Below are 13,143 nucleotides of genomic sequence, written 5' to 3'. Positions count from 1 at the left end.
ATAATTTTGAAAATTTTAAGTGATATTAGCTGAATGCGTCACTTATTAAATAAGATGCTAATTATATTACTTTAAACAAGTTCAATAAACTTCAATAACCAATTGAAAATTATTTATAACTGAAAAATGTATTAATAAATTTTGCAAATGTATTTTACAATAATTTTACGTTTTCTTAGATTAGTTTAACATTCTTAACAGGATCTACGTAGGAAAATAACTTAACAATAATTTATCTTTAACTTATTATATTCATTTTTGTTCGCAACTAACAGTTATGTCTAGACAACTTCCAGAAAATAGGAAATTTCCACGCATAAACAAAATTTAACTACAACTTACCTAAGTTTATCTCTCTGATATCTTTTCAACCAACAACTGCCACTACTTCTGTTAACTGTCAATATAAAGAACATTTTTGTTCTTTTTATAACTGTTTGCTAATATTTCAAATAATATTTTATTAATCCTACAAATGATTAAAAACCTCCTGAAAATCATCGAAAATTCTATCGTTGGAATATGGCGCTCGTGCATTTACCCAATCACGCGTCCTCTACCGCTGCGCATGCGTCCCGCGCGCACTTCAGTCGACTGCGTGCGAGCTGCGTGCTGGCTGCTCACATGTTTAACTCGCTCGAGAAATTCGTGAATATTTGTGAAAATACACAAGTGCAACAACCGATTTCTTGTGCAGTGTAACAACCAACATCGTTTTCATCGATACCATCATCAATCCACCTTTGGCGCGGTGAAAATCGTGAGTATTTCATTGAAATATGCGACACGCTGCCTGTAGTTAACCTAAATCTCCGACCACGTTGATGCAGTACTGCCACATTTCACACCTCGACAAACAATCTCGGCGCGTAAACAGAACTGCATTCACATGAAAATGCTTCTAAATTAGTTAGTTTCAGTCATAGCAATAACCAACAACGTGTAGTCGTGTTATTTTCATTAGAAAAACGCGAAAAAGCATCCCGCATGGTGTTGGCGCGGTGCGCGCCGCATGTTGCGTGGAATTGCCTTGAGGCGCGCGGTGGGCGGAAGCTAGACACATAAACCTTGGCGATATTCATAGAGGACCTTATGTCCTACGAGTTCAATAGCATTCGACGTCTTCACGATTGCATACATGTTTGTTATGAAGGTTTTTAGCGTGATTTTATGATAATGTTCTCGCATGGCATGCTGGCGAATGCGGCGCGTGAATGCAGCGCGCGCAGTTATCTCTGTTTGGTTTGCAACTCGGCTACGTTCACTACCTGATGTGTTGTATAGTGCGAAAGTTCGCCAAATCGGTCAATCGACGTGGAACGTGGAGCTTTCGCAATGTTTTTATGCCGCGCATGTAGATGTGGCTGTCTCAGCGGTAATATTGCACATTTAAACACTTGAGATCATTGTTTGATTTGATTTTAAGCTGTTTGGAGTGTGCAAACTGTGATAAAATTATGGCGGCCAAAGAATAACAACTTTTGTTTTTTTGAATTCTAAAGCATGTTTCACCCAACCAACTAATAAAAATTGAAAATTTATTTTTAAAAATATTAAATTTCAATAAATATTGCCATTTTTCTTATTATTTTAATGTAATTTATATTATTACTTGAAATTATAATGATTTTTTTTGCTAGCTTAAAAAAAACACCGAAAAGAACAAAGTTTTGTTTAAAATCATAGCAAAAGTTGATTTAAAACATTGTTTTTCCTTGTTTTTATCAATATTTTGTCATTGCTTACCTATTTGCTCCCTATTTGTTTTGGCTAAAATATCAAGTGGCTTAGTCGCACTATCACGTGTTGATTGTTTATAATCGTTTCGCATTTGTTTGTTTGAAACAGAAGAACGATTGGAAACTTACTAACTTTTTGTTTTGTCAGTGCAGATTTATTCGATATTCTAAGTCATAAAAACGAGAAGGGTGAGGATTAGTCGTTTGGAGATCATCTTCAGGCGCAGTCGCTCACAGTGTTCTGCGAAACACTTTGATTCGTGTCCTTGGACATCCGAAACGCAACGCTTTAGCAGGCGCCGCGCAGAAGACGAGTGATGGATGCGGTCTTCTTCAATTTCCATAAGGAAGAAGATTTCTCATCGTATTTCTCGGTATGTTGATTAATATTGCCTAAAATGTGAATTAATTTATTTGTTTGGTTGATAGTCTTATGAAGAAGATTCCCAAAGCTACGATGGCTTACAAAACGGAGCACAGAACTCCGACTATCACTGGTTGGACTACGAGCGAGAGTAAGTTTTATTAAAATGTTTTGTTTGTTTGTTTTAAACTGATTTGTTTGTTGTTTGTTTTTTTAACCAGGCTCAATGGCGATATGGGACTTATTCCCATACCGAGCGAAACCAACTTTGCGCTGTCCACATCGCCGCCAGTCAAAGAAGACTTTAATAAGATAATGAGCGAATGGAATCACTTAGTTAGTTTAGAAGTGAGTACAATTGCGTTTTAGGATGCTAACCTAATACCTGCGCACACCGATTGTAATACTGGTTGCGTACGTATTGCAATGCCGGGTGCGCGCGGTTGCATATCTTATCCAGTCATGCGTTGCGGTTTGCGGAGTGCACGTCACTAAACGATCATATATAACATTTAAGGTCGGTGATGACTTGGTCGATGACTTGGAGAGCGCGTCGGCGGTGTCACTGCAGATGGCTGACGACGCCGGCGCCATTGCGCTGCCGTCACCCCACGAGGAGGACATGCTCGACATCAAGGCGGAGGACTTCGACATCACGAAGTACGTTGTCGGCAGCGAGCCGGACGTCCCCGATGTTATGTCCGCTTGCGGTTTTGAGGAGCATAGTAGTAGTATAAGTAGTCCTAAACAAATTGAAAATGTAAACGTTAAGCATGAACGTGATGTAACAAATGTAGCGCCGAAGGTTAAGGTAGAAGAAGAAGAAGAAGAAGATGCGATGGAATTGGAGGATGTTAATGTTGGTAAAATTGAGACGAATGCGCATGCGCCAGATAAGGTAATCAAGATGGAAAAATCGCCGATGAAAAAAGCCAAACAATGTGTTATGCCGCCGCCGAAATTTGGTGGTAAACGGATTGACATGGCTAGGGGTAGATATATGGTTGATGAGGAAGATTCATCCAGCGATGATGAAGATATTGCTATTGATGTGGAAACAGTTGATGGCGAAGAAGAAATTAGTCATCCAGTACTGCAAGCTGGTGATCTCAATAGTTTGCTGGAACAGTTTGAGGCTACTGAGACTACCAACATGGAATTGCACCAACAGATGCCATGCACACCAGAAAGAGGTTTGTACTTTACGCATTTCAAGTTACCAGAAAAACAAAAGTAAAATATTAATAATTATCTTATATTTAGATGCTCAAAATTCTGTTCGTATGGACGACATCTCCCTGGATATCATGATTGAACAAGTAAAACTTATTTCGCCGATAAAGTCACCAATGGTGATTAGAAAAGGGCCAACGAAAAGCAATAGACAATTACTGGATTTCCGGGAAGCCAAACCCGAAGGTGTCACCGCGATAACCAAGGTAAAGTCAGAAAAAGTTGAAATCAAAACAGAAAATGTTTCAACAAATGAGCTGAAAGCCGCGAAAGAAATTAAACTGGATCAGTCTCCAGTGAAAGACCAGCGTAAAAATAAACAGATCCTGGACGCATTGCCAACTGAGTTAATTGACAGGATACGCGCATCTAGTAAACGCAAGCCAGTACAATTGATTGAGCCAATCGCACCAACCAAACGCCGAATGATGAACAACAATACCCATTCACAATCTCCAGCGCATATTAAAGACCCCATTGCTAATTCTCCACTAGCAAATCGCATTATTAACAGTAACATTAACAACAACCATGGTATTCAAACAACTACGACGAATGGCAACAAATTTATGAATACTGTTTTCAAAATGACGCAGAATGTTATGTTGGATCATGATTATTGTACCTATGCTCTACCAACGCATGGTGTAGTAAAAGACGGACCGAATTCAGCGAAAGACTCGGGATTTTCAAGTGCTGAGGAAGATGAGAAAATCATCCGAACACAACCGACGATTAAAAGCTCCAACGGTAAACTGATGGTGTCTCTATTAAAAACAAACACGATTAAGAAAAAGTTAAATCTGGAAGAGTATAAGAAACGCCTGCAAACTAGACCAAACACAAAATCGTGTGGTACTTCACCGCGGGCTAGCGAAGATGACGAAAATACGCGCAGATTAAAACATACGGAGATGTTGATGAAAATCGCACAGGACAATTTAAAACTAGGCAATAAAAGTCCACAAGATGGCGGCGGTGAATCCGTATCACTACCGCCGATAGAAATACCTCAGATTGGTGCTAAATCAACAAATGCCACTACATCAACTAAAGTGAAAGATGTAACTAGTTGTGATACAGTTAAAATTAAGCAGGAACCACCAGACGATGTGCAAATCATTGAGGTGAAACGACCGCCGAAGAATATCGTCATGAAAACGTTGGTAAGCATCGGGACTAACACTGAAGAGTCGTGGGGGCATTTAGAACAGATTCTACAGAATACACACATAAAAATCAGTCCCAATTCGTTGATAAGTTCGATAGTGGAGCAACTACCAAAACCCAAACAGGTACTACCAACGAAACAAGTTGAACACGGTGAAGACAAGACAATAGTCTTCATTGACACAACACGCCCGAAGAAGAACACTCGCGCAGTGCATGTGCAGACATTGCACTCGAGTAGTCATCTGTTGAGGCAGCGGCGCAGGCGCTCTTCCTCTTCGTGCTCGTCATCCAGCAGTTCTTCGTCGTCTTCGTCATATTCGTCGGATGATTCGGCCAGGGGCAGTCGCAGTAGTAGATCTCGTTCACGCACAAGCCACAGCGATAGGTCGCAATCGCGCAGTCGCAGTAGAAGTAGGAGTAATAGCAGGACGCCGTCTCCTGTGCGACGAAAAATGCAAGAGATGAAAGAAGTTGAAGAGCGTAGGGTTGTGTATGTCGGTAAGATAGCTGATGATATGACCAAGGAAGACTTGCGCAGACGGTTTGCGCGTTTTGGTCACATCACTAACCTCAGCGTACATTTCCGTCGTCATGGCGTAAACTACGGTTTTGTGACTTTTTCACACAAACAGGACGCGTACGACGCTGTTGCAAGGGGTAATGACAACAAGGATGAGCCACAGTATGATTTGAGTTTCGGAGGGAGGAGATTGTTTTGTCAGACGACGTATGCCGACTTAGATAATATGCACGATGATGTGCTGTATGACGAGTTCGGGGCGTGGCCGGCGGATAATTTGTGTGCAGGTGGCGCTGATGCGCCAGCCAAGGACGATAACTCGTTTGATAATTTGCTACGTAAGGCGCAGGCCAAACTCAGGAATCGTAAGCTTTGACCATTGGTGTTTGAGCTGGAGTTGTTCGGATGCATTTTGAATGAAACATAGCCACACTTTTTATAATCAAAAAACATCACGTTGCTAATATGAGTTGGAGATTATGTGAAATGTATCTTGTTGCATTCTGCGAAAAACGCCATATGTGATCACTTACTCTGTAAATAGCTAATTACTTTCATGACACACACACACATACGTTTTCATTGATATCATTTCAGTCGCAATTGAATTCAACATATTGTACACACGCGTTATGGATTTGATTGGATGTAATCGCAGCCGGTTTCATTGCATTTTTGTGCAGCACAACTTGAATGTGATGAAACGATTGCGAATAGCATGTGAATAAGCGCCGCCCACTTTCAACATGGCCGACTGTGTAGGTTATGTTGCATGTGATTTCTACCGCGTCTTACACGGGGCATCAAACAAAACTCTTTATCAATAAACTTGTGACATTTAAATAGTTGGTATAAACTACTATGCGCGACCACAAACTCTATTAACGCTTAGACATTTTCTTTTGTTTCACTTGTTTCAAAAACTTGGCTGGTTGGTTATTTTTCTAGTTGTTATTGCGTATTTTATTTTCGTTATTCTACTTCCCTTTATTAACTGACTGGCTGTGTTGAATCGCTGATTTCTCTCTTTCTTGAGATATAATGTGGCGCACTTTTATTATAAGTCATTACACGAAACTGAAATCAAAATAAAGTATACTAAAAGACGGAAAATGAAGACAAAAATTGAAAAAGAATTTAAAAGAGCAAAAAAAAAAGATGAAATATGGAAGAATTGTAAAAGAATTTGCAACTTTTGTACATAATATAATTAAGATTGTTACGATGGGAACTTCACAAAGTTCAAAAGTAACAAATACTGCAAATCAATCTGCAGCATACAGAAATACCTCTCTTATCGGCTTAGTAATTTATTATCATTGCCAAATCTTTTATTATATTCATAGTAATATGGTATTATAAATTATTACTTGTTTACATTTACTGCTAATGTCGATTAAGAAACATTTGTAAGGAATTTCAATCGTGGTACTAGCAGTCTGGGTCGTTGATGCTGTAGTTTCTTGTTTTCTCAATGAAAACAAAACGAAAATTGGGTTGTGTTGCAGAATGTTGCGCAATTTTTATAATGCCATTTTCAATACGATTAAATAAATACTTAAAATTAAATACCATCCGCAAACATTCATTGCAATCAATAAATTTCATGAAATATTCAGTAAATTCAAAATGGTGCCATCGTAATTTAGGCAACCAAGTATACAGCACTAAACAAGTGAAGCAAAAAAGAAATTTTACTTTCACTATACTAAAAAATCACAAAATATCTCGATATATTTCACTATTTTATTTAAATTACAAATTGTTAATGATTATTTCGATAATTCTTAGAACCTATGAGGTCTAATGGGTCGCTCTGGATCAAATAATTCCGGATCACGCAAAAAGTGTGGATCCTTGTAATAATAACCCATAAGTCCTGCACTTTGAGCCTTAACAATCTCTTTTTCAACTCTTTCTTGTTGTGCTTTACACAAGCCTGTTATATGTCTGCCATATATTCTTCCTGTGTAAGATGATTGAAACTGTGAAAGAAGTTTCACATTCTTGTAGTTTACTTCTACTCCCTGCTCACATAGAATACACTTCTGTACTTCTTTTGTGAAAGGATTTGGCATGTTGAAAATTGGTGCATCTGGATCTGGTTGGGCATTATCTCCATTTGATGGTGCTGATGAATTTGTTCTAAGTTGATTTGCAGATAGTCTTAGGGTTATTGCAGCTAAATAAAATGATTTATAAGTAATTATTTATTCAGATTGTATAATCACTTACGTTTTAATTGTTTGGTGAGAAATTGTCGCAATAATAATGCCATTTTATTTATTTTTATTGACAAAATGTGGTACCTAATTATTTGGGGTTATAACATAGGCATGTAGGCGGTGTGAAGCTGTTAGATGTGTTGCCTATCTACAATAATTCGTTGCAGAACAAGTGAACACAAAATGGGAAAATTCAGTAAAAAAAGCAATTGAAACGAAAATAAGTCTAAATATGCGCATTTATTTATATTAATCTCGTAATATACAAAATAGATGTAAGTGCGTTTAGTTTTCACATGTACGCCTGCTAAAATTAACAAAAACAAAGAAGTTTGGCAAAGTTTCATTAATGCACTATTTTGTATGCTTTGTAGAATAATTCAGTTTCGATCATAACAAATTGTGATGAAAATGGCAGCGTACACGAAGTTGGTCGAAGGTGATGGGAGGATGAACGATGCTTAACGAAGGTGCACCTTAAGCCCACCTGCAAAACAAACACTTACTACTTGCTAACTTGCGATCGACACGGCCTGGTAAGTAGTATAACCTAATTCTACAGCTAACATTAATACTGGTAAAGATACCAACTAATCAGTGTTAAATATTTTTTTATTGTTGTCTCTGTGGGCAAAGACAATCAAAAACAAAAATCAAATCAACTCAAAGAGCAAAAGTTAAACAATTGTTAGTGGTAGTAGGTACTACAGTCATTTTGACAGACCATTTGACATACTATTATGACATCTAGTTTCACACACAAATTTTGACGCCATCTTGATTAGTGGTTTGTTTCAACAGAGAAAACTACAGTCACCATTATCGCAATCTGCCGTTATAAAGTAAGATTAGTTATTAATTTAATATTATTCATTACGCAGTTATGCATTCGCAATTCGCTAGATGCAGGTGTTTAGGATTTGAGCCAAAACTTGCTACTCGAGCGTATACCTTTGCCTTTGTACGACTTTTTGCCCTTCTCGCCACTGGCGGTCGCTTCACGGCTATCCGTCGCCATAACCTCGTCGTTCACTTCGTTCCTCTCCTGTAGCTGCGTCTTAAGTGTCTTTTTTATGTTCACAATCTGTTCAAACATTCAAACAACAAGTTACAAATTAATAATCGATAAGTATCGTCGATAGTTTTGAAATTAAAATGCAACTTACCTCTTGTTCAATATCAGTTTTTCTTTGGACATTTTTGTTCTTTTCATTGTTAGCGCGATGAATTTGTGTCTCTACACAGCTCAAAACTCCATCACAAGCAGATGACCATTCTTGTAGACAGTTGACGATAATGTTTACATCTTCAGGGCGAATGTCTCGACCTATAGCACAGTCAATTTCTAAGTTGCTGTTTTTCTGATCTAGTTTTCCTTGGATAATGTCTAGAAGGAACAAATCAATTTATTTTTCTAACTAAAATCATCACAAGTTCCACAGTCAACCATCTGTAACATACCTGCATACACAGCTTCAATTATTAGATCTTCCAGGTCTCTGACATTCTTGATATCCAGTTCTTTTTGTAACTCTGAGTATGATAAACACTAAAATACAAGTAATTTTATAGAAATTAGTGATAATTACAAAAATTGCTTCTGAAGCTTACTTTTGACTGTGTGGCAAGTGTGACAATAGTCAAATGCTGCAACTTCTTCTTCTGTGCAGGAGTTAGTTCCAAATAGTCACTAGGCTTTGAAGTGTAGTCTTTATATGTGCCATATGCAAACAAATTCAATGTTTTGAGAGCTTTACTATCAGGGCCAACACCCAGCTAAGACACATAAAGCATTAAAAATATGGGGATATATTAAATGCACTTTAGTTAAAAAACAATCCACTTGAACAGCCGCACTTAAGTTTTCATACTTTGCACTAAGAAATTCATAGTATGCACTATAGATTGTATAACTTATATTTTAATACAATGCACTTATATATTCAGGTTTAAGCTTAAATTTGCTTTGAATCAACTTTTTAAATTGAAACTTTATAATTTGTGGTGGTTAGGTAGGGTACCTTGTTTGGTATGGCATGTAATTAAACAAACTTTATTTTTTCGATTTTTAACTTGTCAATTCATGAAATGCACTTATAATTAATGTTTGCACTTAAAAATACAGAACTGAACTTAAAAATAAATATTTGCACTTTGAAAAATGAATTCCACTTGAATAAAATGCTTTGCACTATGAAATTAATACTTTGCACTTATAAAACTTGCAGTATTAAGTACGTGCCGTACTCTTAGCCGGCCCCTTCTATCAACCGCCCCTCAAATAATACCAAACAAGGTAGCCTACCTAACCACCACCCCAACCCCCAACCACCCCCTCCCCCCAACCCCCAACCACCCCACAAATAATACCAAACAAGGTAGCCTACCTAACCACCACCCCCCAACCCCCACAAATAATACCAAACAAGGTAGCCTACCCCAACACCCCAACCCCCGACCGCACAAATAATACCAAACAAGGTAGCCTACCTAACCACCACCCCCGACCACCCCCTCACCATTACCCCCGACCGCCCCACAAATAATACCAAACAAGGTAGCCTACCTTACCACCTAACCACCACCCCAACCCCCGACCACCCCTACCCCCCGACCGCCCCGCAAATAATACCAAACAAGATACCCTACCTAACCACCACAAATTATAAAGTTTCAATTTAAAAAGTTGATTCAAAGCAAATTTAAGCTTAAACCTGAATATATAAGTGCATTGTATTAAAATATAAGTTATACAATCTATAGTGCATAATATGAATTTCTTAGTGCAAAGTATGAAAACTTAAGTGCGGCTGTTCAAGTGGATTGTATTTTAACTAAAGTGCATTTAATATATCCCCGTTTGGTATTATTTGTGGGGCGGTTGGGGTGGTCGGGGGTGGTGGTTAGGTAGGCTCCCTTGTTTGGTATTATTTGTGGGGAGGTTGGGGGTTGGGGGTGGTGGTTAGGTAGGCTCCTTGTTTGGTATTATTTGTGGGGAGGTTGGGGGTTGGGGTGGTGGTTAGGTAGGCTACCTTGTTTGGTATTATTTGAGGGGCGGTGGGGGGGTGATAGAAGGGGCCGGCTAAGAGTACGGCACGTACTTAATACTGCAAGTTTTATAAGTGCAATGTATTAATTTCATAGTGCAAAGCATTTTATTCAAGTGGAATTCATTTTTCAAAGTACAAATATTTATTTTTAAGTTCAGTTCTGTATTTTTAAGTGCAAACATTAATTATAAGTGCATTTCATGAATTGACAAGTTAAAAATCGAAAAAATAAAGTTTGTTTAATTACATGCCTAAAAATATTTTATTTTAGTTATTCATTTGAACAAAAACAATTCTTCTATGCGTACTTCTCGAAATCGCGTAGACACGTGCTTCTTATCTTTTACTTCTCCTATCACATCCAGTTTTTTCTTGCATTCCCAAACCGTTGAAACATTCGACCAAAACACAAATAACTAACATTGCGACTTTGCAGAAACCAGTCTCCGTGCAGCCGTCGCCAGTGATAGTGTTCGCCCGCAAAGACAATCCAGCACAATAACACACCAGCTAAATAAATAAGGTAAGCTGCATAAGTATCCATCATGCTTACGCTCGCGAAAATTACTGCAGATCCGGTGCATTTCGGTTTCGGAACATAAACTCTTCGAAATTCACGATTACCAATCCCAAACTCATCAAATTTCCGATAACTAAATAAAACAAACAATACAAATTAGTTAATACTAAAACCATTGTAAAATTTAATTATGTAAGCAGACCCATTCGCAAAAATCTCTTTGTACGGTGAAGTTTTCCTACAAGTTGTACATGGCGCTACTTTAAAATACTCAATTTCGCTAAGCCCACACTTTTCGGACTCAAGAAACTCTTGCTCGATGAATTTGTATATCACTGTAGTCTCGGCATGAAACGCATAGAATTCACTACGTATGCGTCGCACACCTTCCAGGGGGTTTATATAAGACGATGGTTTACCAGGAGGTGCGATTCTCTCTTGATAGATTTTCTGCATTATTGGTTCATCAGCTGCCTAAACATAAACATAATGTATATGTAGTTAAACATCACATAACCACAATTTGAAGCTTCTTATCATAAAATTTATACCAACCCGTAATAAAAACCTGGAATACGGCACATCTTCAACCCCTATCTTTATTTTCGAATTATACAACGCCTCCATGTTGTTTATATTATCACTCGTCGATTGCATCAATGTTAAAATATTCGCTGAATAAGCGATGAATAAAAATAACGTGGATAACAACATTATATAAGTGGCGATACGACCACCCAGACTACTCGGTTCGGCTTCCATCCCTTGCTGACACATTACACTGATATCCATGTGTACTAAATCAGCAAGTCTATTGTCCAAATCGGTCATACTCGTATTACTTTTTTGTTTTATTTCTGGCATACGTTTCTCCATATAAGTAATTATATAAAATGTGACAAAAAAGATAACCAAAATGGCGGCGCATGCCATCCATACATCCGGATTATACGGAAGCAGATAAATATTTTTAACACTAGATAAAGGAGGTGGTCGAAAGGTAAATGCCGCAGCAGTTGGTAATTTTTGATAAAAATTAACATAAGGTATGCGGTTTCTCAAAATAAAAATAGCAGAGGCTAAAAATTAATATTTTAAGGTTTTTTTTTAATTACCGCCAATTTTAATGTTAATATTTACCTGCAATATCAATAATCTCATCCTGATAGTCTTTCATCATACTCTTTTCAAAAGTACCATCCGGCCGCCCATAGCCCCACGTGTTGCTGTGGAACATATTCGGCGTGGCATTCACAAAATCAAACATGTGCATAGTTTGCGGGTAAGCAAACTTAAACACCGGATCGATGTGTTTCTCGCGCCCATCTAGTTGGTGATTAATAGTGGTAGGAAACGTCATCACCGCCGTACAATTCATCACCACCTTGCGCAAGTCTCTTCGGTGTCTTGCGTCAGACAAATGTGTAAAATTCAGAAACTGCTTATACTGGTTAACGTAAGCCACTAAGTTTACTATATAACCAATATGGGGTAATTTATAAACAGAAGTTATGTTATATCCTGTTAGTTGCGAGTAAATGTTGGGTATTTTAGTTTTTTCAATGATATAAACTCGAGATGATACTGGTAGAAATAAATTTAAGTCTTTTAGTAATGAAAATGGCGGTAATGTTTGGTTATGTTCTAGTTTTGACGTTTTGAAAAGAATCCATGTTAATGGTGCTAAGTAAGCTCCTGTATTGTTCGCCTAAATTATAAAAAAAAGTTTCAAACACTCATTAGTAATAATTTAATACTCTTACGATAGTTAATATTCTCTTTGCTTCAATTTCACAAGATAAATCCACAAAAAACGCAACATCTTCCTTTATCTTTAAAGTTTTCTTCCACTCGTATAATTCTCTATCTGTAAAACTTCGCGTAGCAATATTTCCTTTATGCAAAGATCTCGACAACTCGGCAAGTTGCTCTAAAACACGAGATTTACAAGAAAATCTTATACATATTTTTGTGTAGTGTTATTATAAAGTTTTAATGTACTTTTCGTCCAGCAGGTGTCGGTGATGTGCAACGTGAGAGGTTTCCGTAGTTTCGCGAGCAATCCGACGAGAATTTTCGCGTCTTCCGCGTGGAAATTTACTATTTTCGCATTGTCAACCGCGTTATCTGCTGCAACTTTTCCCGCGACAAGAATAAGCAGGTAAGTCGATAACAAATGTTTTAATTTTATCTGTGGGATTTGCATCGACATTTTGTTTTGCAATAACTTCAGCTTTCAATAGTGGAGTAATAGAAAATGTTGGAGAATATATACTGGTATAAAACAGTAGTAATTTAAGAAATAAGGGTAAAATCATA

General features: G+C 37.6%; 4 protein-coding genes across 5 annotated transcripts; 1 reads left to right on the top strand and 3 right to left on the bottom strand.

Annotated features, from left to right (window-relative positions):
• Positions 1 to 602: 602 nt before the first annotated feature.
• srl (PGC-1 family member spargel) lies at positions 603 to 5,872 on the top strand. 2 transcript variants are annotated; one of them, XM_065317719.1, is made up of 6 exons: positions 603 to 760; positions 1,893 to 2,113; positions 2,169 to 2,254; positions 2,325 to 2,451; positions 2,621 to 3,296; positions 3,367 to 5,872. In XM_065317719.1, exons 2-6 carry the CDS (start codon positions 2,057 to 2,059, stop codon positions 5,403 to 5,405), a joined length of 2,985 nt encoding a protein of 994 aa, XP_065173791.1. In that variant the 5' UTR covers positions 603 to 760; positions 1,893 to 2,056; the 3' UTR covers positions 5,406 to 5,872. The 2 variants fall into 2 exon arrangements, with proteins under 2 accessions (XP_065173791.1, XP_065173792.1); XM_065317720.1 differs by having other exon boundaries at positions 1,888 to 2,113.
• An 889-nt stretch (positions 5,873 to 6,761) lies between these two features.
• On the bottom strand, positions 6,762 to 7,393 carry mRpS18C (mitochondrial ribosomal protein S18C). Its single transcript, XM_065317721.1, has 2 exons — positions 7,265 to 7,393; positions 6,762 to 7,211 (listed from the first exon to the last, which is right to left on the bottom strand). Exons 1-2 carry the CDS (start codon positions 7,305 to 7,307, stop codon positions 6,817 to 6,819), a joined length of 438 nt encoding a protein of 145 aa, XP_065173793.1. The 5' UTR covers positions 7,308 to 7,393; the 3' UTR covers positions 6,762 to 6,816.
• Positions 7,394 to 7,848: 455 nt separating this feature from the next.
• Positions 7,849 to 10,848, bottom strand: CSN7 (COP9 signalosome subunit 7). Its single transcript, XM_065317290.1, has 5 exons — positions 10,726 to 10,848; positions 8,866 to 9,030; positions 8,716 to 8,803; positions 8,421 to 8,641; positions 7,849 to 8,338 (listed from the first exon to the last, which is right to left on the bottom strand). The coding sequence occupies exons 1-5, from the start codon at positions 10,846 to 10,848 to the stop codon at positions 8,168 to 8,170; spliced, it is 768 nt and encodes a 255-aa protein (XP_065173362.1). The 3' UTR covers positions 7,849 to 8,167.
• LOC135803622 (glutamate receptor 2-like) lies at positions 10,735 to 12,509 on the bottom strand. The gene is made up of 3 exons (XM_065317289.1): positions 11,965 to 12,509; positions 11,380 to 11,903; positions 10,735 to 11,298 (listed from the first exon to the last, which is right to left on the bottom strand). The coding sequence occupies exons 1-3, from the start codon at positions 12,200 to 12,202 to the stop codon at positions 10,981 to 10,983; spliced, it is 1,080 nt and encodes a 359-aa protein (XP_065173361.1). The 5' UTR covers positions 12,203 to 12,509; the 3' UTR covers positions 10,735 to 10,980.
• Positions 12,510 to 13,143: the final 634 nt, after the last annotated feature.

Source organism: Atheta coriaria, unplaced genomic scaffold, assembly GCF_025399875.1.
Source record: "Atheta coriaria isolate IRGN ID8LTWV9N9 unplaced genomic scaffold, Caltech_Dcor_3.1 hic_scaffold_3_pilon, whole genome shotgun sequence".
NCBI classification, from domain to species: domain Eukaryota; kingdom Metazoa; phylum Arthropoda; class Insecta; order Coleoptera; family Staphylinidae; genus Dalotia; species Dalotia coriaria.
Note: the sequence above shows the minus strand (reverse complement) of the source record. Positions and strands in the feature narration are given on the sequence as shown.